A 27,607-nucleotide genomic window follows, 5' to 3' on the forward strand; every position below is an offset into this window, starting at 1 on the left:
TATCATTAACCAGTCTTTTACTATTAAACTTAAATGGCCAGTTGAGACAAACAGTTTTTCTGAGACCCTTCTTCCACCCCTGATTAAGACTGGGGTGGCTGGGATTGGGGATAATATTCATTTCACCTTCTAAGCTTTCTGTGCAGACTTGGTGACCTTGCCAGCTCCAGCTGCCTCCTTGTCCACTGCTTTGATGACACCCACAGCAACCATCTTTCTCATGTCAGAATCAGCAAAACGGCCCAGAGGAGGATAGTCAGAGAAGCTCTCAACATACATGGGCTTGCCAAGAACCATATCAATGATGGCAGCATCACCAGATTTCAAGAATTTGGGGCCATCTTCCAGCTTTTTTCCCAGAACGATGATCCATCTTTTCCTTCAGCTTAGCAAACTTGCAAGCAACGTGAGCTGTGCAGCAATCCAGCACAGGTGCATATCCAGCACTGATTTGGCCTGGGAGGTTCAAGATTACTACTCGAACAGGAAAGCCAGCCGCTTCCATTGATGGGTCACAGTCACCAGCCACTACGCACATCTTTGACAGACATGTTCTTGACATTGAAGCCCACACTGTCCCCAGGAAGGGCTTTACTCAAAGCTTCATGGTGCATTTCAGCAGATTTTACTTCATTGTAACATTGAGTGGAGCAAAGGTGACCACCATGCCAGGCATGAGAACGCCAGTCTCCACTCCAACCACAGGGACAGTACCAATACTTCCAATTTTGTAGATGTCCTGGAGGGGCACACACAAGGAATACACCGGCTGGTATTTTGACAAGTCAATCTGTGGGAGAAGTGATCCTCTTGCCTCAGAGGATATATTTTTAGACTAGGTGTCCCAGTGACCCTTTTTAATGGTATTTGTATTGGCCATGTGTTTTTGGCCTTCTCTGGGGTGCGGTCAGCACACACTTCTGGTCTCACCTTTCCGAGACCTGTGGGGAAAGAGCTCTGTCTCCTTTCCCGGGGCTTTCATGAGTGCCATCTGTAGGCTTAATGTGTGTTCTCTGGTGGGACTCTGATGTCAAGCTGTTCTGGTGAGAAACTTCAGGGTGAGGTCTACCAGAAAGTTAATCAACTCATTCCGCACTGTCAATTTTACCCGGGGCTCCTGTGAGGAATTAGGCGCCTCAAGTCCAAGGGAGCCCCTGGACTGTTCATTCACCAGAGTGGTTCTCTCTTTCTACCATATGAGAGAGGCTCTCGTCTTTTGTTTTTCTGCTTATGTTTTAGCCTAGGGCCACCTGTTTTCCTTCCTCAGTGATGACTTACTACCAAAAAAGTGGTGTTTTGTTCTGCGTCTTGTTTCTTCTGTTGTTGTTCCTATTGAACACTTTAAAAGCAACATCTACCAATTGAGAAGGGTTCATTCCAAATGCACCATCTAATCTTTGCAACTTTCTCCCGATATCTGAGGCACTTTGCCCCCACCAAAAGGTCAAATTTACCATTCTAATATTTTCAGGGGCCTCGGGATCTGCATTAGTATGACATCTGTACACCTGATAAATCCTTTCCAAAAATTCAGAGATCTTCATTTGTTTTGCTGAATTTCTTGAAAATCTTTTGCTTTGGTTCTCCTTTTCAAAGCCCTGCCAAGATGCACCAATAACTAGTTCTCTAATAAGGGCATTCTTCCCTCACTGCGGTCCCAATCTGGTTCAGTTGAGGGTACTGCCAAGTGGACTTCAGGTGTAGAGGATCCTCCCTATTAAGGAGGGTTGCAATCTTTCCAATTAAACAAGCCTGAGAAACCCAGCGGGCACATCATTTGCATTTAGGTTACCTATGAGGTAATGGGGGAAGGGAAATTGCCGTCCCCTGGGAGTGGCTCCTGGCCCAAATTGGGTGCCCTGTCAGTTCTTAGATGGTGATACCAGACCGAGTACCTGAGCCCCAAAACCTAACACACGATTTTGTAATTGATCCCTAGAAGGAAGGGAAGTCCTGAGCCCCAGTGCCAGGAATTGGGGCTAGATAGGAATGGAAGGTGCTGGAGGGGTTGGATATATTGGCCAGGCTGGGACAGCTAGCTCAGCCGTAGGAGTTAAGGTTTGAAGCAACATATCCTCACTCTCATTCCCTTCTTTTTATTTTCCCTGATGTAATAGCATAAATGCTTGCACATAAAGGATTTCATCATCCTTCCCCACTTCTTCACACAATAGCTATAGAATCATTCAAAAGCCACTGTAAAACCATAAATAGCAATTGACTGTCTCTAACCATTAAAGGGATGCCTTTATGCTTTGGCATCAACCAACTGGGATTACAATGCAACTGAAAAGAAACTTGGTTACTGCTGTGACATACAACAATTTATGATAATTACTAAAATTATGACTGATACCGTTTACCAGGACATACCAGAATTTTAGGAGTTCCATATAATTTCTAGAATGTGTATATTAATAACTTTTACCCATATGATACAATCTAAGAAGTTTTATCATCACTTATTTGACAATGCTTCCCACATAATTTAACATACCAAATAAGCCTAATTAGTTTAATATTCCTCTCTCTGAGACAGAGAAAACAAATAATTTGAGGTGTTCCAGGGACCCTTGGGAAAACCTCAAAGTTAGCTAGAGGTCAAGTGAACTTCATTTAGAATTTGATCTTTGGGAAGTTCATCAAAAATATCAAAAAGTTTTGGGCTTCCCTGGTGGCGCAGTGGTTGAGAGTCTGCCTGCCAATGCAGGGGACGCGGGTTCCAGTCCTGGTCTGGGAGGATCCCACGTGCCGCAGAGCGGCTGGGCCCGTGGGCCGCAGCTGCTGAGCCTGCGCGTCTGGAGCCTGTGCTCCGCAACAAGAGAGGCCGCGATGGTGGGAGGCACGCGCACCGCGATGAAGAGTGGCCCCCGCTCGCTGCAGCTGGAGGGGGCCCTCGCACAGAAATGAAGACCCAACACAGCCAAAAATAAATTTAAAAAATATATATATATATCAAAAAGTTTTAACCAGTGATAAAAGATCTCAATGGCAAATACAGATCACTTAAATAATTACCAAAAGCAGTTCAATATTTTAAGAAAACTTTGTCCTCTTAGAAAACCAAATTCAGGTTTTATACCACTTTACCTTTAAAATTTGTTTTCTTAAATTCAATCTTATCTTAGCCAATCCCTATCATGCACAAAAAACTCTTTCAGTGTTCCTCCTCCAAAAACCTTCCACAATTTTCTATATCCATTTTCTGTATCCATATTCTATATCCATCCATTTTCTGTATCCACATTTATACTAATATTTATTTTACTTCTATTTCTATTTGTAGCTTTTAGTGATTTTAGGAACCAAGTGGAACCTTTCTCTTCTTCCTGAGAATGCCCCACTCTTAGATTAATTAATCCATATTAATCTGTCCCTCACTTTTTCCACTCAAAAACAGCCAGCTCTAAAACAAAACCACCTTTTTCCCTTTAACAAGATGTGTTTTCATTCCTCATACCTTCTTTGCTGAAAACACACATCCTACATCTTGCATACTGAAATGCTCCCTTTATAATTCTTAACTTTAAAACCTTAATCTCTAGTGAAAAATCAAGAAGTAATTGTAAAACCGTCAAACCAGCATTTCCTGATTGACAAACTTATGCTTTAGTCTTCCTCTTCTAAGAAGGCAAATGTAGGTAAACTTAGACCTGTCCAGCAATTAATGTTCTAATATTTTATCCTATTTGAAATGACCCAGAGAGTCAATGAATTCTCTTCATTTAACTTAGTTTAGTTTCAAGTTATGAAAATCTGGAGAAACTATTTTAGATAGACATTCCCCAAACATAATTATTCCTATAGAGTTTACCTAAAACTCTTACCTCATATACTTCTATTTTATTTAGTTAAAATCTTTGTCATATTACTATCTTCTTGCTGACAAACTTTGTTAACAAGAATAGGTCTTGGGACTTCCCTGGTGGTGCAGTGGTTAAGAATCCGCCTGCCAGTGCAGGGGACATGGGTTCAAGCCCTGGTCTGGGAAGATCCCACATGCTGCGGAGCAACTAAGCCCGTGTGCCACAACTACTGAGCCTGTGCTTTATAGTCCGTGAGCCACAACTACTGAGCCTGTGTGCTGCAACTACTGAAGCCCGTGCACCTACAGCCTGTGCTCCACAACAAGAGAAGCCACCACAATGAGAAGCCCACGCACCGCAACAAAGAGTAGCCCCTGCTCGCCACAACTAAAGAAAGCCCATGCGCAGCAACAAAGACCCAATGCAGCCAAAAAATAAATAAATAAATTTATTTAAACAAAAAAAAAGAATAGGTCTTATTTGATTTCTAGCAAACTTAGGTACAATAACAGTATTATACTTAATGTTGATGACTCTAAAGACATGTCTGTGGAAATCAAACCAACAAGCTTACGCAAACCTTAATACCAGATATTAATTCAATACTGAGTACTTCCTAGATCACATGAACCCAGAATTCATTCTAGCTAGTTTCTTTTATATTTGAGTATTTATATGAGTGCTTAATTTCCTTTAAGCCAAATAAATAGAGCTTTTTTGCAAATTAATGTTGGCAGTGCTACACATCTGAAACATGTACACACAAACACAGGGACCTCACAGTTCCCATTCCAACATTTCAGCCATGAATCAAGTACAACAATGTAAAACTAATCAGTTACAAAAGAGGTTGGATTCAAATTGGGTTTCTGGCAGATGGGACAAATCAAGATCACTGGTCTAGATGGCTAAACCCTTTTTACTAATATTTATTTTACTTCTATTTCTATTTGTAGCTTTTAGTGATTTTAGGAACCAAGTGGAACCTTTCTCTTCTTCCTGAGAACGCCCCACTCTTAGACAAGAACAGACAGAGTTTTTTGGTTTGGTTTTGTTTAGTTTTTTCTGTTCCTCTCCTCCATTTAACATCAGTAAAAGTTTTAAATATCACAAAACTGACTTGGCTGTAAATGGAGAAACAGTACCAAACAAAATGAAACGAAAAACCCAAACGACAAACAGAAAATCCTAAATAAACCCTCAAGTTTGGTCTTGGGGTTTTACATATACCAACAACACAGGAGACCATAAACAAAGTACTTAACACAGCAAGGAGAGCAGTGCAGGGTGCACAGGGTCCCAAGATAGCCCTGCCTAAATCCTTTGTGCAGATCCTAACAGGTACTGTGGCCACACATTGTTACGATAAAGTATCATCTTCCTCTCACCCATGGGTTCATAGCTGTAATCAGATCATTTATCCAAAACGAGCCTCAGAGGACTTCGTTTAGGGATAGTTAAAACATTCCCCATTTTTAAAGACAGAAATTCAAGACAAACAAAACACAAACTGCACACACAAATGCTAGCATCCACAGGAACAAACGAACCGGTTCACAAATCAGGTAAAAGTCCGACAACTCTTTCCTCTCTCCAACAGTGCACCCCACTCAAATACAAAACAATTTGGCTTATTCTGGAGAAAAAGCCCCAAACAGAGGAAAAAGTTCCCGGCTGTACACACCGGAGCAACTTACCCTACTGTATGGAGCTTGCTGGCTCCCAAACGTCGATTTGTTGCTCCAACTGTCAAGCTCTGGGGAAGCCGGTGCCACTTTGGGGAATTTTGAAGGGAAAGATCCTCAGGACAAGCTGTCCCGGTAGCTGCTAGGGCCTTACCCCAAAATTCCCCAACCAGGGCTGGCTAGCCACAAGTAGCAAGGCTCCTGGCTGGCTGCGCCAAAATTTGTTAGAGTCCAAGTTCGTGCTGCTCACCACACTACAGGCCAATAAATAAAGAAATGAGTTGCTGGGGCGAGGAATAGTGACTTTATTCAGAAATCCAGCAGACCAAGAAGATTGTGGCCTCACGCACATCCCAAAGAACCATCTTACCAGAGTTAAAATTCAGGCTCCTTTTATACTAATAGGGGAGGGAGTAGAGTCAAACACTTGTGGTTTCCATCAGCCCCTGAGGCGATGTGTTAATTTCTTCCTCCCTGCAGTCATTCACAGATGGGCCTGGTCAGGATGTTCCCTGTGAGCTAAACAAAGGTATTTTAGCTTAACGCTCATTACCTGGGAGGCAGGGTTCCCAGAGATGGGCCCTTATGTATAATTTAAGCTTACAGGCAACATCCCTTGAGTGATTAGCTTGTAATAGAATACAAAGGTTCTTCCCTATTACATTGGTTTTCAAGGCTTACAGTGGAGCTGGAAAGGTAGGGGGGAGAGATGAGAAAAGAATAGGGCAAGTTAAAAACATTACAAAGCTGGCTGTTCTTAAAAAAAGATTGCTTTTAATTTGTTTTATGTAAATACTCCCTGGATTACTGTAAGCCTTTGGTTAATTTCCAGAATTCTGAAAAAAGTTGATTCTGACCATATTTTTGTCAGTTTTCTCATGATTTTTATGGAGAATTTTTGGAGGTCTTGGAGAAAGTCAGCGATTTTCTTTGACATCACTCTTGATTGCTTCTTATAACATGCTTAGAGTCTGGGGTTGATGCCATGCCCCTCATTGCACAATACACACAGTAAAAAGAAAATGAGAGATGCAAGTATCTATTTTAGAACAGCACACTGCAAGGTGAAGTTAAAGGAACGTGGGAGTGCTTCTCCAATTCTCTGTGAAGGAGGTCCGGTTTTTTGGATTTTTTTTTTGTTCCTTAACCTCATTCATCATGATATGTGGTGCTACTTCCTCTACTTCCTGTGACTAGTTCACATGCAACTTACCGTACAAGTTCAACAACCTGAACTGGTCTATACCCCATTCAACAAGAATTCTCCACTGATCATACTCTTGGAGGTACAGGCATGCCCAATTGCTTTAAGAGTTTCTAAACACTCTGTTTCATTACTTTCCTTATTGCCAAGTGGCAACAAAGTTTGAAACCAGCAAACTTTGAGTAGCACTTAATTAGGAAGCAATCTTCAATAAGCTAGTATGTGGCCTCCACACCCACATTTTAAAATATATGCATTGGTTTTCTCTTAAATTCAAGCATCATGGAAATACATAATATAAAAAGTGAGGATTCCTCATATTCCCACAGAGTTGAACACTGTTAATATTTGCTATATATATGCTACCAGTTTTCTTCTATTCTTATGTTTGCTTTGTAAAAATGAACTTATTCTACATACATTTCACAAACTATTAACTTATTTGTACATGTTCCCTAATGATATATGTATATTTTCCTCATTCTTTTTTTTTTTTTAATTAATTAATTAATTTATTTAGTTTTGGTTGTGTTGGGTCTTCGTTTCTGTGCAAGGGCTTTCTCCAGTTGCGGCGAGCGGGGGCCACTCCTCATCGCGGTGCGCGGGCCTCTCACTATCGCGGCCTCTCTTGTTGCGGAGCACAGGCTCCAGACGCGCAGGCTCAGCAGTTGTGGCTCACGGGCCCAGTTGCTCCGTGGCATGTGGGATCTTCCCAGACCAGGGCTCGAACCCGTGTCCCCTGCATTGGCAGGTGGATTCTCAACCACTGCACCACCAGGGAAGCCCCAATTTTCCTCATTCTTAACAGCCACAGAGTATTCCATTTCATATAAATGTGATAAATGTTAACCAGTCGTTAGGTGGCCATCTAAGCACAAGTCCCATTTTTCAAGCTAAAGCATTATAATACACTAGAAGTAATAAGTGTCAACTCTATATTGTCAAATCTAATAAGCAGAGTAAAGCTTGCCATCCAAGTAATTTCTAATTATCATTTTAGGGTGTTTCCAATCTCTTGCTATCATTAATATGTCAGAATGTATCCTCGCCCTTCAGGCCTCTGTCTGTACACCCAAAGAATAAAGTCTGGTAAGCGAACTGCCATCCAAAGAGGCTGTTCTGGTCAATACTCTGTTATGGCCTATATGGGAAAAGAATCTAAAAAAAGAGTGGATATATATATTTGTATAACAGATTCACTTTGCTGTACACCTGAAACTAATACAACATTGTAAATCAATTATACCCCAATAAAAATTTAAAAACAAAAACCCTGCAGAAAGCAAAAAAAAAACTTCATTTGCCTCCTAAAATTTAAAAAAAACAAAGAGGCTGTTCTGGTTGACATTGCCACCCACAATCCACATCCTTTTGAGCTTGTTTTTGGATTGGGAGAACTCAAAAGTCATCAGAACCCAAACCAAGATATAAGGTCCATATCTAGCTGGACAATAGCGAATGTTCCAAGCCAGAACATTGGATATTCCTGGGCCGTTCAGAAACATGTGAAGCCAATTCTGAAAGAACGCCAGAAATGTGGGGAGCAACTAACTCATTCCACAAAACACCTTTTCTTCTAATTTCCCCTAAGAACAAGTAACTTCCAGCAGGATAAATAAGCAATGCCATATCTTTACAAGTCATTTCCTTTTTCTTTAATCCACAATGTTAAGCTAAATGCTATTTAAACATGTTTAACTTTAATGGTACTGACTCACTCGTGGCAGGAAGGAGAGAAGGCCAGGCATTCTGACCCACTACCGCCAGTTTGGCCTAACCCAAGTCTCTGAGTGGAGATCTGACAGCAGCTCCAGCAGCCAACAGGTAGTGGACTCAGTTTCTCCATGACCTGATTCTGTGACTGTCCAGCAGAAACGCTTCTCTGAAGCCTCTTTCAGAACATGAAGCAGCTCAACCTGCCTGAGCCTGCCCAGCTAACCCCTCAGTCAGGTTGGTCTGTTATCTTCCCTGATTGCTGTTAAGAATATTTCAAGGAAAACGCAAAGAACACATAAGCTGAATTGCGGTCCTCCCCTGGGGTGTCCTTGAAGCACTGAGGTGTCTGAAAGCTATGTATAGCTGCTGGGGAAATAAGCTTTTAAGAAATGTAGCACAGACACTAACAATTCTCAAGAGCTCCTTGCTGACATGAGAAGTCATAATGTGAGAGCAGCACATCTGATTTATCACAGGGACCTATCTGACCCCCAGTGGGTGCCAAGGTGCTGGCCTCTTGTCCCTGCAGAGTGGACACTCAGGACATACGCAGTGTTTCCACCCAAATAGGAACAAACCCAGGGCTCAGTGTACACATTTCACAGCTTTTTATTGCGATTCAGGAAGAGCCTGCTGGTGGCAGGCATGCTCACTGTCCCAGTTTGCCCAGGCCTTCTGCTGCGTGCGTGACAGCATTTGTGACTCTGTTGGTCACCGTCTCAGTGACTTCCTTTACCACTTTGTTCCCCATCTCATGGGTCTTCTTTAAAGCTTCAGCAATGGCTGTCAGGAAGAAAGGAGGATATCCAGGTGAGCAAAGTAAGCAATTCAAGTCACTCGCTGGGTTGGAGTCACCTGGAGTGGCCTGTGGGATGTGGCAGTCTTACCCGGTCATGCCCTGGAGGAGTCTGTGGGGCCGAGGGCAGCACAGCTCCTGGAGGAATGCATTCAAATTTGCTTTTATTTCTCCAAACAGCTTGCATTTCTCCAACTATTAGTGAGACAGAGCATCTGCTTGTGGGTGTACTGCCTACTCATGTTTCATTTTTCTGTGAACTGCCTGTTTATACCTTTTGGTCATTTTTGTATTGGGCTATCATTTCTTTTTTTTTTTTAACATCTTTATTGGAGTATAATTGTTTTACAGTGGTGTGTTAGTTTCTGCTTTATAACAAAGTGAATCAGTTATACATATACATATGTTCCCATATCTCTTCCCTCTTGCATCTCCCTCCCTCCCACCCTCCCTCTCCCACCCTCCCTCTCCCACCCCTCTCGGTGGTCACAAAGCACCGAGTTGATCTCCCTGTGCTATGCGGCTGCTTCCCACTAGCTATCTATTTTACGTTTGGTAGTGTATATATGTCCACGCCACTCTCTCACTTTGTCCCAGCTTACCCTTCCCCCTCCCCATATCCTCAAGTCCATTCTCTAGTAGGTCTGTGTCTTTATTCCCATCTTACCACTAGGTTCTTCATGACCTTTTTTTTTTTTTTCCTTAGATTCCGTATATATGTGTTAGCATACTGTATTTGTTTTTCCCTGACTTACTTCACTCTGTATGACAGACTCTAACTCCATCCACCTCACTACAAATAGCTCAATTTCGTTTCTTTTTATGGCTGAGTAATATTCCCTTGTATATATGTGCCACATCTTCTTCATCCATTCATCCGATGATGGACACTTAGGTTGCTTCCATGTCCTGGCTATTGTAAATAGTGCTGCAATGAACATTGTGGTACATAACTCTTTTTGAATTATGGTTTTCTCAGGGTATATGCCCAGTAGTGGGATTGCTGGGTCGTATGGTAGCTCTAGTTTTAGTTTTTTTAAGGAACCTCCATACTGTTCTCCATAGTGGCTGTATCAATTTACATTCCCACCAACAGTGCAAGAGTGTTCCCTTTTCTCCACACCCTCTCCAGCATTTATTGTTTCTAGATTTTTTGATGATGGCCATTCTGACCGGTGTGAGATGATATCTCATTGTAGTTTTGATTTGCATTTCTCTAATGATTAATGATGTTGAGCATTCTTTCATGTGTTTCTTGGCAATCTGTATGTATATCTTCTTTGGAGAAATGTCTATTTAGGTCTTCTGCCCATTTTTGTATTGGGTTGTTTGTTTTTTTATTGAGCTGCATGAGCTGCTTGTAAATTTTGGAGATTAATCCTTTGTCAGTTGCTTCATTTGCAAATATTTTCTCCCATCCTGAGGGTTGTCTTTTGGTCTTGTTTATGGTTTCCTTTGCTGTGCAAAAGCTTTTAAGTTTCCTTAGGTCCCATTTGTTTATTTTTGTTTTTATTTCCATTTCTCTAGGAGCTGGGTCAAAAAGGATCTTGCTGTGATTTATGTCATAGAGTGTTCTGCCTATGTTTTCCTCTAAGAGTTTGACAGTGTCTGGCCTTACATTTAGGTCTTTAATCCATTTTGAGTTTATTTTTGTGTATGGTGTTAGGGAGTGTTCTAATTTCATACTTTTACATGTACCTGTCCAGTTTTCCCAGCACCACTTATTGAAGAGGTTGTCTTTTCTCCACTGTATATGCTTGCCTCCTTTATCAAAGATAAGGGCTATCATTTCTACTACAAATATTTTTGCCCAGTTTGTGGTTTTTCTTTTGGTTTGGCTTACAGGTTTTTTTTTCACTATGGAAAATTTTGAAGTTTTATATTGTCCAATTTACCTAGTATTTCCTTTATAGCTGTTGGATTTTCTGTCATCGTTAAAAAGATCCTCCCTCCTCTGAGATTATGCCAAAATCTACGTTCTCTTCTAACAATTTTATAATTTCATGTACTTATATTTAAGTCCTAATCCATCCGGAATCTATTTTGTTGTAAGGAGTGAGATATACACGTGCTTTTTTACATCGTGATACTCACAGCACAAACATGTAAACATTTATGGAAATATGTATTCGTGTAAATATATAATTTTATGTCTCAAATGTTTTGTTCCAGCACGCCTGCGCCTGGTCTTTTGTGATGTCATCCTCTTAACATTCCACAGAGAGAACTATCTAGATGGAACCTGCTTTAGCAAAGTACGGCCTGTGACCTCAGATGAGCACAGATAATTACACACCAACTGAAAGGATGCCACACTGGGGTCAAGGTGTGATCTGGTTAGGCAAGGATCAGGTTGCTGCCAGCACCCAGCTTCCCTCCTTCCCCGCCCCGACCTTGGCCGTACCATTCTCTCCAGCCTCCTTGGCAGGCTCCACCATCTCCTTCACCACTCCCTCCACGACGTCAACTGAAACGATGAGACAAGCCCAGAGTGAGAGCACAGTGTAAGCTGCCTGTCCTCACAGCAGGGCCCAGACAGCCCTGGATACCCTGGCAGGGGCTCGGGGATGCCGCCCCCGCCAGGACAGGACAGGCTGCTCCCAAGAAGGGCCCCCAGCTGGCTTCCTTCAGAGACCGGAGAGGGGCCCGGCTGGCAGGAGATAAGCTGAGTGAGCCAGGTAAGGGCACAGGGCTCTCCATGCCCCTTGGCCAGCGAGGCCTGGAATGCCAACGAGTGGGCCCTGCTGCTGGCTGGGGACCTGGAGCCAAGGCCGGGCCTGTTTCCCAGGTCACCAGGCCTCTCAGGCGAGCTGCGGTCCTGCCTGTGGCCAGACGGAGGCTGCGCTGCAGCGGGAGGCTGAATGTCAAAGCTCCCTCCGGCAGCACCAAGCTCCCCAGAGCAACTCCTCCAGCACCACGAAACTCTCTGCCCTCCCAGGTTGGTAACGGGCTAGACCTGGAAGACGCCACGGTCAGAAGAGCTGGCTCAGCTTCTACCTCCTAGAATCACCTCCACCGTTTGGGTCCCTCGTGTGCAGACTGGGAGTGACCCAGCACTCAGAGAGTTGGTGAAAAGAAAGGGGGTGCTCAACAGGAGCTGCAAAGTTCAAATGAAACACAAACAGGTTTGCAGCCCTTTAGAAAGAGAACAGCAAACTCGGGCACAAGCTGTTTTTCACAAAACGTCCAACAGGTGGGGCCTGGATCAGCCTCCCTGCAACCAGCGGCTGACGTACAAAAAAGGATTTCTGGGTTTTTTGTTTTGGCTGCATTGGGTCTTCGTTGCGCGAGCTTCTCATTGCGGTGGCTTCTCTTGTTGCGGAGCACGGGCTCTAGGCACGCGGGCTTCAGTAGTTGCGGCTCGCGGGCTCTAGAGCACAGGCTCGGTAGTTGTGACACACGGGCTTAGTTGCTCCACGGCATGTGGGACCTTCCCGGACCAGGGATCAAATCCTTGTCCCCTGCACTGGCAGGCGGATTCTTAACCACTGTGCCACCAGGGAAGTCCCTGGGGACTTTGAAGAAACTGAAAATGTCCTTTGTGTAAACCCTGGGGGCTGACTTTGAACAGAATCAGACTCAGTGGTTTCTTAAGCAAGAAATCTTTGAAGCTTTAAAGTTATGGTAAAAATTAAACTCCATTTTCTTTTCTGTATAGGATACTCGGAATAGGCTGTTTTAATACTGAAGGGCCCCTCCCTGCTTTCCAGAGGGACGGATTTAAGCCACCAGCTGCTCACCCAGCACCCTGGCTCCCCTCTCGCCACCAGGGGCCTCCTCTGAGCTGTCCCCTCGGGGCCTCAGCCACAGACCCCAGGAGTGTAACAAGCCCAGGGGGCAGAGCAGGTCTGACAGGGAGGGTTGCTTGGGGCAGTGGACCCCTCATGGCTCCTCCCCGAGGTACCTTCCTCAGCTTCCATAGCCCCCCACCTCCATCCTGTCCCTATGCAGCTGATCAGCCACAGTTCCCCATGGGGTCAAGGCCTGCCCCAGTCCTGCTGGGATCAGCACAGGCCCAGCTGAGTCTGTCCCGATCCCCCAGTGGCAGGAACGGTGCAGGTGGAAAGGAGCCTCGGGGTCCTTACCAGCTTCCTCGGTGGCCTTCTCGGTGCGGTGGGCCAGACCCTCGGCGGCAAGCTTCCCCAGGCCTCCCAACATTGTGCGGCGACAGGTGGTGATCAAGCAGGATGCTGGGGCCTGAACCAGTCTGCTTTTATAGATGCCTTTGATGCCTGGCTGGGCTCTGGGGCAGGAGCCCTGGCCCGGGTGGTGAGTCAGCGCAGACGGCAGGAGGAAGAGGCTGGGTGGAGCCACCCCAGCGTTGTGGCTGGGGCAGTGCCCCTCTGGCAGCATGAGACCCGCACACCCCATATCCTGGGACCCTGTGAGGGGCAGGGACAGGCAGCAGGGTGAGGCTGGACAGAGAGATCAGTTCTGGGACATGCCCCCGCCCCAAGGCAAGAGGCCCGAGTGCCCTGTGGGATGAGAGGCATTTGGGGACCGCAGCCCTGCCAGCCCCCTAGGCTCCCCGCAGCCTAGGCATGGTACCTAGACAAGGGCTGGGACTTCCAGCCTGCTGCCCACAGTCTCTAGAGTGACCTAATCAAGGGTTTAGGGTTTTGTGGGTCTGGGGACCAGGGCGGCCCCTCAGGCCAGGAATACAAGTGTAATGGGGGCCGCTGCCCTCCCCATTCCCAAGGACCTCAGTTCCGGAGAGTGGCTTTGCAGCCTCCCCTGGACAGGTTGGGGGGCGGGAGGAGTCAGGGCCATGCCTGGCCCAAGGCAGAGGAGGACACAACATTGACCAGAAGCCTAGTCATCCCTGGCTTGCAGTCACCTGGTTCTCACTCATGGGAGCACCTGAGTGACCCAGCACTGAGGTAGCCAGCATGTGAGGGAACCCAGCCCGCCCTGCGCCTTGGGGCCTGGCCTCTCAGGGGAGCCCTGTGAAGTCAGCAGTGCCCATCCAGGAGGGTCTAGGGGAGTAGATGGAGGACCCCACTACCAACTGGGGAGGTGCTTCTGGCCATAGCAAGAGTTCCCAGAAAGCAGCTCTACTAGCCCCTAATGCACCACACACATGCTGAGGGAGCCAGGCTGCCTCCCTAGTTACTCAGGATGGAGAGAGATGCCTCAAGTCACATACCACATGCTGCTTCCCTTAGTCACTAGCCCAGCCTGAGCCTCAGTTACCTCATCTATAAAATGGGGGCATCCATGCCTGCCTGGCCTTGTCACTGACAGCTGGTGGAACTATGCGTGCAAACTCCTGGTAAACTTCTGTTCCCACCTCCTCGTCACTGATGTGCTAGGGAGGGGCTGCATGGCAGTGAGCCCTGACCAACCAGTGGGTGGAGCAAAGAGTGGCAGGGGTATGAGCCTGCCTCGGAGTGAGAGGGCCTGGAGATGGGACCTGCCACCACTGGCCAGGAGTCATGGAGGAAAGGCCCTCCCAAGGCCCTACTCATAAAGTCCAGGCCTGGGGCAGGAGTTTGAGACTGCTCCCCCATGTAGGCTCCCTCATCCCTCAGAGGGGTCCAGGGGGGTGTGGTGGGGTCTAATTATGTTTACCTGACACAGGCTTTATAGAGCTGAGTGGTACTGGGAGGCCCTGGGCAGTGGCCAGCCGCCCTGGGGTGGGCAGTGGATGCTGTGGGCAGCAGGAACTCTGGGTCACAAGGCCACAGCCCCACACGTGCCACTGGCAGGAGTAGATCAAGTCTTAAACAATCTGGAGAGTCCCTGTAAGAAAAAATACACTACTACTCTCTTGCAAGTTTTATAAATATATATGCACGACCCTGTGGACTCAGAAGGGGCCATGACAGTGAGGGCCCTGGAGCTTAAGCAGGTCCAGATGACTCTGGCCTCCCCTTGCCACAGCCAAACACCAGAGAGCTCTGCTCACAGTATCAGGACAATGCTGCCAAGGGTGGGGGCACTCCTGGGACATGGCTGGTGGGAACTGGTCTGAGAGACCCACAGAGATGCTCCCTAGGCCCATCAGAGCCCCTTCCCTGTTTCCTCTGACGTGTGTGTGTCCCCCAACCCCAGAGGGGTCCTTTGCGCCGAACTCCCTGTCAGGATGGCAGTGTCACCCACCAGGTCTGGGATGGCTTCCAGACCCCACGACCCCTCCTCACCAGGGCCCACCCTGGGGTACTCTTCACCATCCCCCTCTCCTCAGGAGCTCACCAGCTCCTCGACAGGCCCTGGTCAGGGCTCGGCCACTCAGCGGGACTCCAGCTGCACTTTTTCCCTCCCTGTCAGACTGCTGTTGCCTTCACCCCATCCCCACTGCCCATGGGACCCTCTCCTCCTTAATGCATGGCCCCAGTGTGAGCACCCAGACTCCAGTGACAACACACCATGGCCCCAGATCTCCTGGCAAGGCTGGGTTCAGGCACAGATTCCAAATGCCCAACAGGGGGAAGGCAAGAGAGCTGGAGAGGCCAAGCGGCCCAAGACAGGACTTGGGCCCCAGACCTTGGTGCTCTGGCCCACATCCAGTCCCACAGGCCTTCCCACTCTAGCTCTGACCAGCTCCCTGTCCTCTCAGCTCAGCCCAGCCCATCTGTGGCTCCCAGCCAAAGAAACTAGGACAGCCCAAGACCCTCCTAACCGGGATTCTGGTCTGAGGGGTTGGGTGACTCTGGCAGTGAGCAGTGTTACCTGCCTGGGTGAGGTTGAGATGACTCAGGTGGGAACCACCCCATCTTGGAAGAAGCCTGGCCCATGCTGGGCCCCAACAGAGCAGGCCTTGAACACAGGCACCCATGTCAGCCTGTCCTGAGTCAGAAGGTCAAGTCCTGCACTTGGGGCGGGGAGAATCGAGCCTTGACAAGAGTCAACTAATTCTCCAAGTAGAAGCTGCTCAACAACTCAGTCTGGCAAAGGACCAGCTGACTACATCATCAAGTCAGGAGAGTCAATTTTTCAAACAGCAATTTGCCAACTGAGCAATTAATAATTCTGAAAAAAAAAAACTGAGTACTTAAATACTTAGGGCTGTCTTATGTCTGAGGCATGACGATTTTTTTTCTCCTGTGATTTGAACTGCAAATGCCATGAATGTCAAGAGTTTTATGACTGTCATCCTGCCTATGCTTTCTCTTACTTCTATTTCATGGACTTGAGCTCCCAGTATATACAGCCCACATATCTTACACATACAGTCCCCTCCCAGCCACAGGGAGACTAGACTCCTGGAGACTTGGTTTGTCAGTCACCAAAGGAAGACTTCCCCAGCAGATCAGCACTCATACATCCATGGGTGTCAGTCGGGGTTCCGGAAAAAAATCAGAGGGCACATCAAAGGGATACCTGAGGAAAGGGACAGTTCACAAAGGTGTGGACAGACTTAAGGGAACCAATGAGGGATGGCGAGGCCCCTAGCGACCAGGAGCAGTGGGAGTTGTTTCCTCCCTGGGCCTGGAGGGGCTGTAGACCCCGAAGAGAGCTGCAGCTGTAGGAGGGTCAGCAGACAGGAGCTGCAGCTGTCAGCAGAGGAAGAGGGCCACTGCCCAACCACGCCCAGCAAGAAGGAAGCAGGAGGAATAAATTCCTCTCCTCTTCTTCTCCATCTCCTGTCAATATGCCCTATTGGCTGAACCCAACCAAGTCCTGAGGGTGAGGGAGCCCGGGTGATGCAGTTCAAGAGGCAGGTTACCAGGGCGAGGGCAGGGAGGAGAGGATGTGGATTCTCGGTAAACAGAGAACACCAGCTCAGCCTGCCAGACTTCTAAGTCTGGAAGCAACGTGGCTGCAGCTTAATTCTTAATTCAGCCCATTTCTCCTTCCTGAAACTCTATGGGGTAACAAGAACACAGGAAGAAGAATTTTTAAAAGCCCATCACCAACTAACACATCAAATTTAACTTTTCTGAAGTTAAGTGTCACTCTCTCCTCATCTCTGCTACCCTGTTGCCATTCCCTCCTTCTTTCCACTGCCTTCCCACCTGTCCCGTGTAGATAACCGGTCTCTTTGATTCTGGTTTATCCTCCTGCATTTTCTTCCCACAAATATGCAGAGACATGTGCCCTGCATATTTTCTTGCATCCTCCTTCTTTCTTTACAGGAAGGATAGCATACCAGAGATATGCAGTTTTGACTTCACTTTTTTCTATCTAACAGTAAAAACATACTATTTTTTAAATATGAAAAAGAATACCAAAACGACATCACATACAAAGAAATCCCACCGAAAAGTGTGCCTCAAAGAAGGCACATGAAAATTATTACCTAACGTGAAACTCCAACATGAATTTTAGAAAGAAAATAAGACACTTAATAAAGCATTAGTAGTTATGAAGGAAGACTGTAAAACAGAAATACCAGAATTCAGGGATGAGATGGCAGACGACAGGAGCAGGCAGAATAGGAACTTACGTAACTCTGGAATAAAACAGAAGAAAAAAGGTAAAACAAACCATTGCAGAAATGAAGACTAAACTAGAAGGAGCCACAGTAGGTACCTATGGGAACAGAAATGAAAAAAAGCAAAGAAAAAAGAAGGAGTCATATTAAAGACATACACAGTGTTTGGGAGACAATGGCAGATGTGGAAGGTAGAAAACTTTGTGCCCACAACTGGAATTCCCAAAGAAGAAAGCCAAGCAATGGAACAGAGCAAATATTTAAATATACAATTAAGAAATGTTCCTGAAATAAAAGAAATCTAGAATCAATATGGAAAGGGCAAACAGCATACTAGGGAAAACTGAACCAGAACAATCATCACCGAGACGAACCCTAAAAAAATTACTGTACCTTAAAGATAAAGGGGTGAGAGGGATAAATTAGGAGTTTGGAATTAATACACACTACTATATATAAAATAGGTAAACAACAAGGACCTAGTGTATAGCACAAGGAACTATATTCAATATCTTGCAATAACCTATAATGGAAAAGAATCTGAAAAAATATGTATATGTAACTGAATCACTTTTGTATATGTAATTGAATCATATACAAAACTAAAACTAACACAACATCGTAAATCAACTATATTTCAATAAAAAAGATAAAGAAAGCCAGCCAGACAGAAAGATCACGTCACTTATTAGAAATTCCAGTGAGGGCTTCCCTGGTGGCGCAGTGGTTGAGAATCTGCCTGCCAATGCAGGGGACACGGGTTCGAGCCCTGGTCTGGGAAGATCCCACATGCCGCGGAGCAACTACGCCCGTGAGCCACAACTACTGAGCCTGCGCGTCTGGAGCCTGTTCTCCGCAACAACAGAGGCCGCGATGGTGAGAGGCCCGCGCACCACAATGAAGAGTGGCCCCCGCTTGCCGCAACTGGAGAAAGCCCTCGCACAGAAACGAAGACCCAACACAGCCAATAAATAAATAAATAAATAAATAATAATTAAAAAAAAAAAAAAAGAAATTCCAGTGAATTAGAAATCAGACTTCTAGGGACCGCTCAACCTTCTGTGGCAGAAGGTGGGGCAGCCATACCTAGAAGACGCTCATGGAAAAAAGTGTGAGATGTAAATTTCAAACCCAGTTGAGGATAAAGTATAAAGGCTACAGACCAACATTACCACACATTTAAGAACTCAGAATATGGTTCACATGAGCCCTTCTTTTTTTAAAAAATTTTAATTTTAACTTTTTAACCTTTTTTTTTAAAAATAGAAAATGCCATACACAAAAATAGGACACTGTGAACCCTCATGGACACATTGCAATAACCCAAGGGGCCTAGCTATAACAATTCTCAGCTCAGATCCCAGACGTCTTCTCAATTCATCTGAAAATATTTCATACTTGAGGAAACTTTTAGAGGACTAACTCCAACCAACCAAGAGATAACAGAAAACATTTCAGCAGAAGGAATGGCAGAGCACTTCTAATATTTTCAGTTGCAGATCTAAGACAGAACAAAGGTGTGGAGGAATGGGATGCAAATGCTATGTGTTTTCACAAAGTAGAAATGAGACAACTAACAACAACAAAAAAAAAAAATAGGAGAAAAGGAGAGAAGGTGGAAAGCAGAAAACTCTGCCCCTTCTCATCTGTAATTTGATGGGAATCAGAGCTGAGAAGTCCAGTGGAACCAAAATGTGACGTTAGTGACTTTGTGTTTGGTTAGTTGGGGAACTGGTATTTGGAGAATTAGGAACTATCTGAGGAATTGCTAATGGAAGAATTAATCTTTGGAGATTTGACCAAGACCCAACAGGTGCAGTGGCCACAGCTGCCTTCTCCTCAGCCCATCTGGGCTCAGCTAGCTTCATGAACCTCATGGAGAGAGGCCTGGGCTCCTATAAGCTCCCCTGGCTCCCCAGCACCATGCCCGCCTTGTCCCAGACACAGGACCAAAGACGAGCCCAACCTGGCCCTGCACCCCAGGGCTCCGTGTTGGGGGAATAGAGGCACACAGAAACAGGCATTTGCACGGTGCATGGGAGCATCAGCTGCATGGCAGCAGGGTTTGTGGAAGGGACTGCATTGTAGGAGATGGCACCATGGTGAACCTGACAATGTGTCAGCTCTTGTTATCTGGTAGGAGAACCAAAGGACCGTCATCCCTGAATTCATGTGGCAGATGTTGCCAGAGCCCCACTCTAGGCTCTGGGTGTGCACTAATCAGTAGAAGGGACTTGGCTGCAGCCCGTGGACAACCATCACAGTGAAGCACACAGGAGAGCGACTCATTAGTATATAACCGTGGAAAAGAAGTACAGGGGGTGTGAGAACGTACCGGCAGTGGCCAGACCCATTCTGTGTATGTTGGGGGACGACCAGGGAAGCTGAGATCTGAAGGATGAAAGAGCAGGAGCAACTTGGACAAGGGTGGTTAATGACGGAGGATGGACAGCATTCCGGGTAGAAAAAAAGGGCACCTGCAAAGACTGAGATGAGCAGAAGCACAATGTCAAGGGAAATGAACAAGGGTTAACGTGACTGAGGCAGAGAGGGAGGGCGTGTTAGGGGAGGAGGCTGGGGAGGTGGGTGAGGCCAGCAAATACAGGACCTTAGCATCCAGGTAACATCAGGATTTAAGCTTTTGTTTGCAACAGAAAACCTAATTCACAGCGGCTCAAACAATGAGGAAATTGATCCTCTCACCTAGCTCCTGGCAGCTGCAGGACTGGTTAGGTTAGGGACTGAATAAAGTAACTTGGGATCCAGGTTCTTTCTATATTTCTGCTCTGCCCTAATCAGCAAGTTGGCTTTTCCTTAGGCTTGTTCCTCCTGTGGTTAGAAGTGGCTGCCAGAGTTCTAAGAATCATTTCTAGCCACAAAAATGTTCAGTGGAATAGGAGAAAATGCTTCTTCCTTGGTCTTTTTCTTTTCTTTTTTTTCTTTTTTGAGGATGAAAAACCTTTCCTAGAAGGCTCCTGGCCCTAGACCTGACTCCTCCTCTCCTTGGCCTGAGCTGGCTCACACATCCATCCGTAAGGCCGACACTCACAAGGAGAACAGGATGAAGGGGAATTGTTGGGCCAATTGGGATTTCTCCTGAGTCAGGCAGGCGAAGGATGCATTCCAGAAAAATGTGAGGGCTCTGCCAGCCCAGCCCCACCTGCCTCCTGCTGTGGCCCCAGGTGGTCTCTCCCAACCCTGGCATCCTCTCCTGGGGGCAGGGGCTCCTGGAGATGCTGGAAGCACCTCCAGATTACCCCAGGTATCTCTTCAAGGACCCTCCCTTTAGGCCTTGGCCCATTTTGCAGACTAGCTGAGCCCTTCTTTTGGGGACAGTCAGCAACAGGAACCAAGCATGAAACTGGGCCTGGCCCTGGGGTGAGGGTGAGAGATGCTAAGGGTTAGGGAGGAGACCTGTTGCTTCCTTGGGAGGGATCTCAGATTGGAGACGGGAAAGGTCACCTGGTGGGGGTGAAGAGGAGGGAGGGGGGTGGACACGACGACACTGCCCCCTGCTGGCATGTCTGGAAAGCCTCTGGGAAAGCCGGCCCCGAGTCAGCGTGTGAAGGAAAGACGACGGGTTTTTTTCTCAATCTCCCCAGAACTAGGAAGTGCCATGTAGCCAATATTTGTGAGTTGAAACGGCATGACTACGTATGTGCCAATCCAGAAGAGAACGAGATCATTACGGACAGAGGGAATAGTGTGTGCAAAGGCGTGGAGGTGGGGAAACGGAACGGGGCGTCACCTGCCGAGGTGTGGCGGGGGTTCGGATGAAAAGGGCAGCCAGCGCCCGGCGCCAGGGCTGGGCCTTATCCTGTGGCAACAGTGAGTCACCCATCAGCAGGACTTACCCAGGGTTGGTATCGCGTGCATGGACACGTGGACACGTGCTGGGGAGGTCGGAGGGAATAAGGTTTGCGCGAACTCTAGACCCTCTGGGGGAACCTGCCCGATAAAAAAGCCGGCCTCTGCGCTGGGCCAGAAGGTACAGGTGCATCCGGAAGGGAAGGGGTGCCCAAGGGAGTGGCCTAGCGCGCGCACGCACACAGCCGGGTCCCAGCGCTTCACGCCCACGTGCACCGCGCCCACGTGCACCGCCCCGTGCGCCGCGCCCACGTGCACCGCCCCGTGCACCGCAAGCACCTCCCCAGGGGGCGCGTCTTGGGCGGAGCTCCTGGCGACCGCGCCAAACACAAGTCGACTGGGTGGGACTCAGATCTTCGGGGCGTGTCCTCGCCCACCCCGTCCTGCCCCGTGACTCACCGTCGGGTGCGACAGTCGCACGAACAGCGGGCTGGCGACGTAGGGTGACGAGGACCGAAAGCTCCGTCCCTGCGTCCCCTCTCTTCCCCGAGAATTCCTGCCGCCTGAAGCCCTCGCGGGCGCCTGGCCCTGGGATGCCTCGATGCTTCCAGCCCCCCGCCCCGGCTTAGCTCACTGGGAGAAGTTCCCGAGGCCCCTGCCGTTGGAACCCTTCGCCCCCCGCCCAGAGCTGAGCTCCTCGAGGATCTGGGCACCGAGTATCCCCCTCCTAGGAAGGGGCGGGTTCCTGGAGCTTAGGGAGCGGTTTTGGAATCGGGGGCAGGGGGAATAGAGCGGGGGAGAGGCACGTACCTAGATGGGGGGTTGAACTTCGGATAAGGGAGAGTCTGGACGCACGGTTGAGATATGGGAAATGAATTCCTGGACAATCCGTCTGGGTTTCCGAATTTGGAATGACAGGACTCTGGACGTCAGGGCTGAGTTTCTGAATCCCCGAGCCTCTGCTCTAAGCGACGGGGGGCTGGGCCCAGTTTGGGAGGAGGCATGAAGTGGACGGACACAGAGTAGGCATATGTGCTTTAATGAGGTGGCCCGCCAAGAGCCTGCTAGAGCTCCGGGCCTGGAAGGGAGTCACCCATGTCTCCCTTCTGTCATTTCAGGAGGCCGAGTTTTTTCCCAAAACCCGAGAAGGCCTCAGAGGCCTGGTTAGCAGTCTTGTCGATGGTTTCCTGGGTAGACTTGGCAACCTGGTCCATGGCTGGGAAAGGAAAGGATAGGGCAGTTGAGTGCGGGGCCCTGGGGAACCACAGCCCTGCAGGGTTAGCTTGGCCTGGGTCTCCCTCCCCAGGAAGGAATGCTGGTAGAGGGTCTGCAGAGGAGAGGGTGTGTCTGGGCAAGGGCTGGGTGAGGGCAGGGCCGTGCTGGGGCTGTCCACCCTCCTGCCCACGAGCCCCACCAGACCTTTCTGCCCTGTTTCTGTGGTCTGATCCACCACTTGCTGAGTTGCCGCTCCAGCCGCCGTCACTAGAACAGAGACATGTGGGTTTTAGCCCCTGTTGAGATACCACCAACCACAGGGGCCTCACCATGGCCAACCTCCTCTGTTCTCTAGAGTGGTCTGTCCTGCAGGCCCAGGGATGGATGGCACTGAGGTAAAGTTCTTTGACCAAGGCCACTCAGTGAGGGGCATGAGCCCTTTCCATGACTACAGGTTGTTCTTGTTTATTTGTAACTCTGGGCTCCTCCTCTCTGGCCTGCTTCCCTTGCCTCTCCAGGATTGCTGCAAAAATATCCAAGCGAGGAAGGAAGGCAGGGCTGGGCCAGGCTGGAATTGGCATCTGGGCTGTGGCTACTGCTGGGCACAGCCCAGGGAGAACCCTGCCACCTTTAACAACTTCTCCCCCGGAGGCTTGGCCCAGATGCCTGAATTCCCACATTTAGAGCACTGGGGCTTCTACTTTGCAAGGCCCTCTCACTACCTCCTCTCTCCTGTGCCTCTCCCCAGAGGGCACACAAGCAATGACTGCCAGTGCCTCCGTGAGCAGGCAGCGTAAGGCATTAGGAAACGAAGTGTGGAAAGTAGGTGAAACTTCCAAAGTCAGGCCATCTCCTCTAGACCAGAGTTTGTGCCTGTGAAGAACAGGGTTTCCAGGGGCTCAGGTGGGTCGCCACCTGCTCGGTAGGCAGACAGGTGGCTCTGGCCTTCAGAGATCTGACTTATCCTTGCTGCTGAACAGGAAAGGGCCTGCTTTACGCAGACCCTGGGGACCAGGGGGTACAGGGGTCAGGCAGACCCTGGGTCTACTGCTTACAGAGGTCCCTGGGGTCTTTGTCTGACATAGCACAGTCAAGACCACAGGGAAGGAGACTCTGCACTCCACTTACAGATGGGGAAAGTGAGGCCCAGAAGGAAGGGTACTGTAGACAGAGGCTTCCTGGTACCATTTTAGCCTCAGGGGAGCAACTGTGGGCTTTCCTTGGGGCACTGATGAAGGAGGGGGTTGGTTTAGGTGTTGTCTGTTGACAGGGATATGTGTAGGACAGATTGGGAGCTGGAGTCCCAAGGGAGGCTGAGCTGGGACTGGAAGAGCTGCCGCTGTTGGGGCTGAAGTTTCCTTACGTACCCTACTCCCCAGTCCATCCCCAGCCCCCTGCATAACCTCAGGTCTGAGGGGGAAAGAGCCAGAGGTGGAGAAACTAAGACTGGGGACCTGCCCTGCCCGCATGAAGGTGGGAAGGTCCTGTGCGTGAGGACTTAAGAGGAAATGAGTATTTCGGAGGAGGGGGGGAGTGCTCAAAACAAAGCCCGGTGGGAATCTGGAGCCACCCGTCCCATCCTGTTTCTGTGCGCCTCTGGGACCTGGCGGGCAGAGATCGGGCGTGGGGTGGCGGAGCGCGCTCTTCTCGTGGACCGTCACTCTCCCCTGAGGGCCCGGGTGGGGCCGCTCCCGGCCCTAGCAGCTGCCTCGGATTGGCTCTGGCAATGCCCAAAGCGTCCCCCCTCCCCGCCCCACTCCTCAGGCACTGCTGTTCTCCCACTGCCCCCAAGGCATCATTCCCGGGCTGGTCCGGGTGGGCGTCCTTCCAGGTCCCTGCAGCTCAGGAGAGGGCCCTTCCTAGCCAGAACCGCCCACCGACTTTCCGGCTGCGCAGTCCCCAGGCTTCTGCCCCCAGCCCCACCCCCGCGTCCACCCGGGGGTCCCAGCATGCGCCCCAGGTCGCGCGCAGTCCTCACCCGCTTCCTGGGCCGCCCCCTCCACTTGCTGCTTCAGGTCCTGCAAGCCTTTGCTGGCCATGGCTGCTGGGGTCTGCGAGGTGGTTCAGGGTAACCGTAGCGACGTTGGATCCTGCTCAAAGCGGCGGCGACCCGAGCACCAGCTCTGGTTTTTAAGGCGCCCCAGGGCCGGCCCGCCCCGCAAGGAGGGGGGTTGGAGGGGGCGCGGGGCGGTTCCCAGCACTCGGGCTCAGGGGAGTGACCGGGCCCTGCTCCAGTCCCCGCCGGCCCGAAAGCACAACCTGGCCTCTGGCGGGCCGTAGTGGGAAGGCGGAGGCCCCAACCAGGGTCTGGAGCGGGGCTCGGGGCTGCAGAGGGGCTGGATCAGGGGTCCAGAGAGCGGCTGCGGGCAGAGGGGGCGCGCCAATCTCCCTCTACCGCGTGAGCCGGACTTTTCCTCTTTGACCCTGAGGATTCCCCAACCTGTGAGCGCGGGGTCAGCACCAGGTCAGGATCTCAAGGCTGGAGTTGTAATTAATAATAGCAGCTGCCTTTTATTAAGCATTTACCTTGTGCCTGGCGCTGCCCTAACGCTTACAGCTTCTTGTGTAACCTTCACAACTCTTGGAATCGGTGTTATTAGAAGTTTACAGGAAGAAATTGAGGACAGAGGGCGAGTTAGGTCTCACCCAAATTCACATGGCAGGGACTCAAGTCCGAGTCGGTGGGCTGTAAACCCTAGCGCCCTGACCCACGCCGAGCTGGCGGTCCCCACACACTCAGCCTGGACACTGCAAACTGGCCATCTGCCCAGCCGCTGCTGGGACAGGGGTAGGGGGGGAGCGCAGTGGGGAGAAGGTCGAGTAAATCCCACCCCCCTTCCGAGAAGGCGAGTCACTGGCGTGCGTGCGACCCTGGCTGGGGACCAAGCAGCCTGAGGTGGAGGGGGAGTAACGGAGAGGGCGGCCCGTGTGTGTCCAGCCCAGGCAAGGAAACCGTTGTCGGTCACCAAAGCCCAACGACTTGGGCAGGAAGCACCCCAGGCCAAACAGCGAGGAAGGGAGCGGCCAAGCCGCAGCCCTCTCAGGTCACCACTCCTGGGACCGGCGCGCGGGGCGTGGTGACGACCGGGGGCGCTGGGAGGGGAGTTAGTGACCTGAGCGCCAGTAGGGCAGCCAGGGATCCCAGAAAAAGCAAAACGACCCTCGAGGCACAACATCCTGGCGCTCAAGGGTGCAGGTCGGGCCCCCACCCCGCCCAGCGCTCTTCCACTCCAGAGCCCGCCTTCGGAGTCTGGAGGCCACCCCCTCTGCGTCTCGGTGCGGCGGCTCGACCCTCTCTAAGGCTGCTCTCTGATTCATCCTCTTTGGGCCTGCTTCTGCACGTCTGTCGGGGTCTCCCCTATTTTGTAGCTCTGGGAAGCTCCCACCTACCCAGGTCCACTCGGCTGGCCCAAGCTCTCCCTGTAATGGGTGGGGAGGGGTGGATAAGCCCTGGAGGGTCAGCCCCTGGTGTGGGGTATATGGAAACACACACACACACGAAATTGATTAAGGGAGAAGGATTCCTGGGTAAGAGGAAGGGGCAGGCGCTGAGATCAGATGGGGGGATGGGACACCAAACGCAGACTAACAAAGCGGCTGCCCCGCCCTGCCCCGCCCCGCCCCTCCCGGCCCCGCCCCGCCCCTCCCGGCCCCTCCCGGCCCCTCCCGGCCCCTCCCGGCCCCTCCCGGCCTTGCGCCTGGTCCAGCCCCGAGCACTAAGGCCCTGCAGAGCCGCCTGATGGTTCCTCCTGGACTCCGAGGAACCCCGCCCAGACCCTGCCCCAGGCCTGCCTGCCCTCCTGAGGCCTGCCAGCCCTCCTGAAAAACCACCAGTAGCACCAGTCCCTTTAGCCAGGAAGGCCTTTTACACGGCTCCAAGTTAGCTCACCGCTGAGCTGCTGTTGCTATTTGGCACCAGGCCCAGTGGGCAAGGAGCGAGACTGGGAGGCAGCAGCCTCTCGGGGCGGGGGGGGGGGGGGGCTGTTGGGCCCAAGCAGGTGACAAAACAGACAGTTGAGTGGCTGTAAAGCCTCAGGCACTGGAGTCAGACCTCTTGGGTTCAAATACCCCCAGGGCAAGTTCCTTCATCTCGCTGAGCCTCAGTGTCTCAAGGAGCCTCATCAAGCCTCAACCTCATCAAGCCTGATGGTGGGGGGCACAATACCAGAATCTCCCCCAGAGTGTTACGGTGAGGATTAAATGGGCTGATGGATGCCTGACACTCAGCTGAGGGTCCTTCAAGGTGGGGGGAGGGAAGGCCCCCTTAGTCTTGCTAATTCTTACTCATCCTTCCAGTTTCATCGAAAATATCACAACCACGGGCTTCCCTGGTGGCCCAGTGGTTAAGAATCCACCTGCCAATGCAGGGGACACAGGTTCGAGCCCTGGTCCAGGAAGATCCCACATGCCACAGCGCAACTAAGCCCATGTGCCACAACTACTGAGCCTGCGCTCTAGAGCCCGCGCGCCACAACTACTGAAGCCTGCGCGCACTAGAGCCCGTGCTCCGCAACAAGAGAAGCCACCACAATGAGAGGTCTGCACACCGCAACGAAGAGTAGCCCCCGGTCGCCACAACTAAAGAAAGCCGGCGCACAGCAGCAAAGACCCAATGCAGCCAAAAATAAATAAATAAATTAATTAATTAAAAAAATATATATCACAACCTCTGGGAAGCCTTCCTTAACTATCACAGATTAGATGAAGTATGCCAGTTTGGGCCTCCCAGCATTCTGTACTTCCCTAACATGACACTTACCAGACTTTAGTGATTGCTTTTCAAATTCTCTCTCTTCCCTCTGTAGGAGAGCAAAATTTGATACTCCAAAATGTCATTTTGGCAAGCCAGTTATTTCAAGCTGAAAACAATCAAGGCCCAAAAGACTCAGGGAGAAACTTTGATCTTTCCCCTTAGCTGAATTTAGATAGAGAGCCTTACAGGAATAGAGCTATCGCCATGAATAACTAGAGTATGAACTAGGTGTGTAGACAGGGAGGAAC

The 27,607-nt window shown here is 49.7% G+C and overlaps 1 protein-coding gene and 1 pseudogene across 1 annotated transcript; both read right to left on the minus strand.

The window, feature by feature from the left end:
• Positions 1-129: 129 nt before the first annotated feature.
• On the minus strand, positions 130-9,394 carry LOC133091186 (elongation factor 1-alpha 1-like; annotated as a pseudogene).
• A 13,020-nt stretch (positions 9,395-22,414) lies between these two features.
• On the minus strand, positions 22,415-24,745 carry ADIRF (adipogenesis regulatory factor). Its single transcript, XM_061196635.1, has 3 exons — positions 24,585-24,745; positions 22,811-22,873; positions 22,415-22,607 (listed from the first exon to the last, which is right to left on the minus strand). The coding sequence occupies exons 1-3, from the start codon at positions 24,643-24,645 to the stop codon at positions 22,501-22,503; spliced, it is 231 nt and encodes a 76-aa protein (XP_061052618.1). The 5' UTR covers positions 24,646-24,745; the 3' UTR covers positions 22,415-22,500.
• Positions 24,746-27,607: the final 2,862 nt, after the last annotated feature.

This window comes from Eubalaena glacialis, chromosome 1, assembly GCF_028564815.1.
Source record: "Eubalaena glacialis isolate mEubGla1 chromosome 1, mEubGla1.1.hap2.+ XY, whole genome shotgun sequence".
Taxonomy (NCBI): Eukaryota; Metazoa; Chordata; class Mammalia; order Artiodactyla; family Balaenidae; genus Eubalaena; species Eubalaena glacialis.

What these genes read in the sequence shown, in the direction of transcription:
- ADIRF (XM_061196635.1), bottom strand. Translation starts at nt 24,645, where the DNA reads ATGGCCAGCAAAGGCTTGCAGGACCTGAAGCAGCAAGTGGAGGGGGCG. An exon ending in GGGGGCGGCCCAGGAAGCGG is followed by an intron (nt 22,874 to 24,584) that starts GTGAGGACTGCG and finishes TCTCTGTTCTAG; the next exon opens with TGACGGCGGCTGGAGCGGCA. An exon ending in CACAGAAACAGGGCAGAAAG is followed by an intron (nt 22,608 to 22,810) that starts GTCTGGTGGGGC and finishes TTCCTTTCCCAG; the next exon opens with CCATGGACCAGGTTGCCAAG.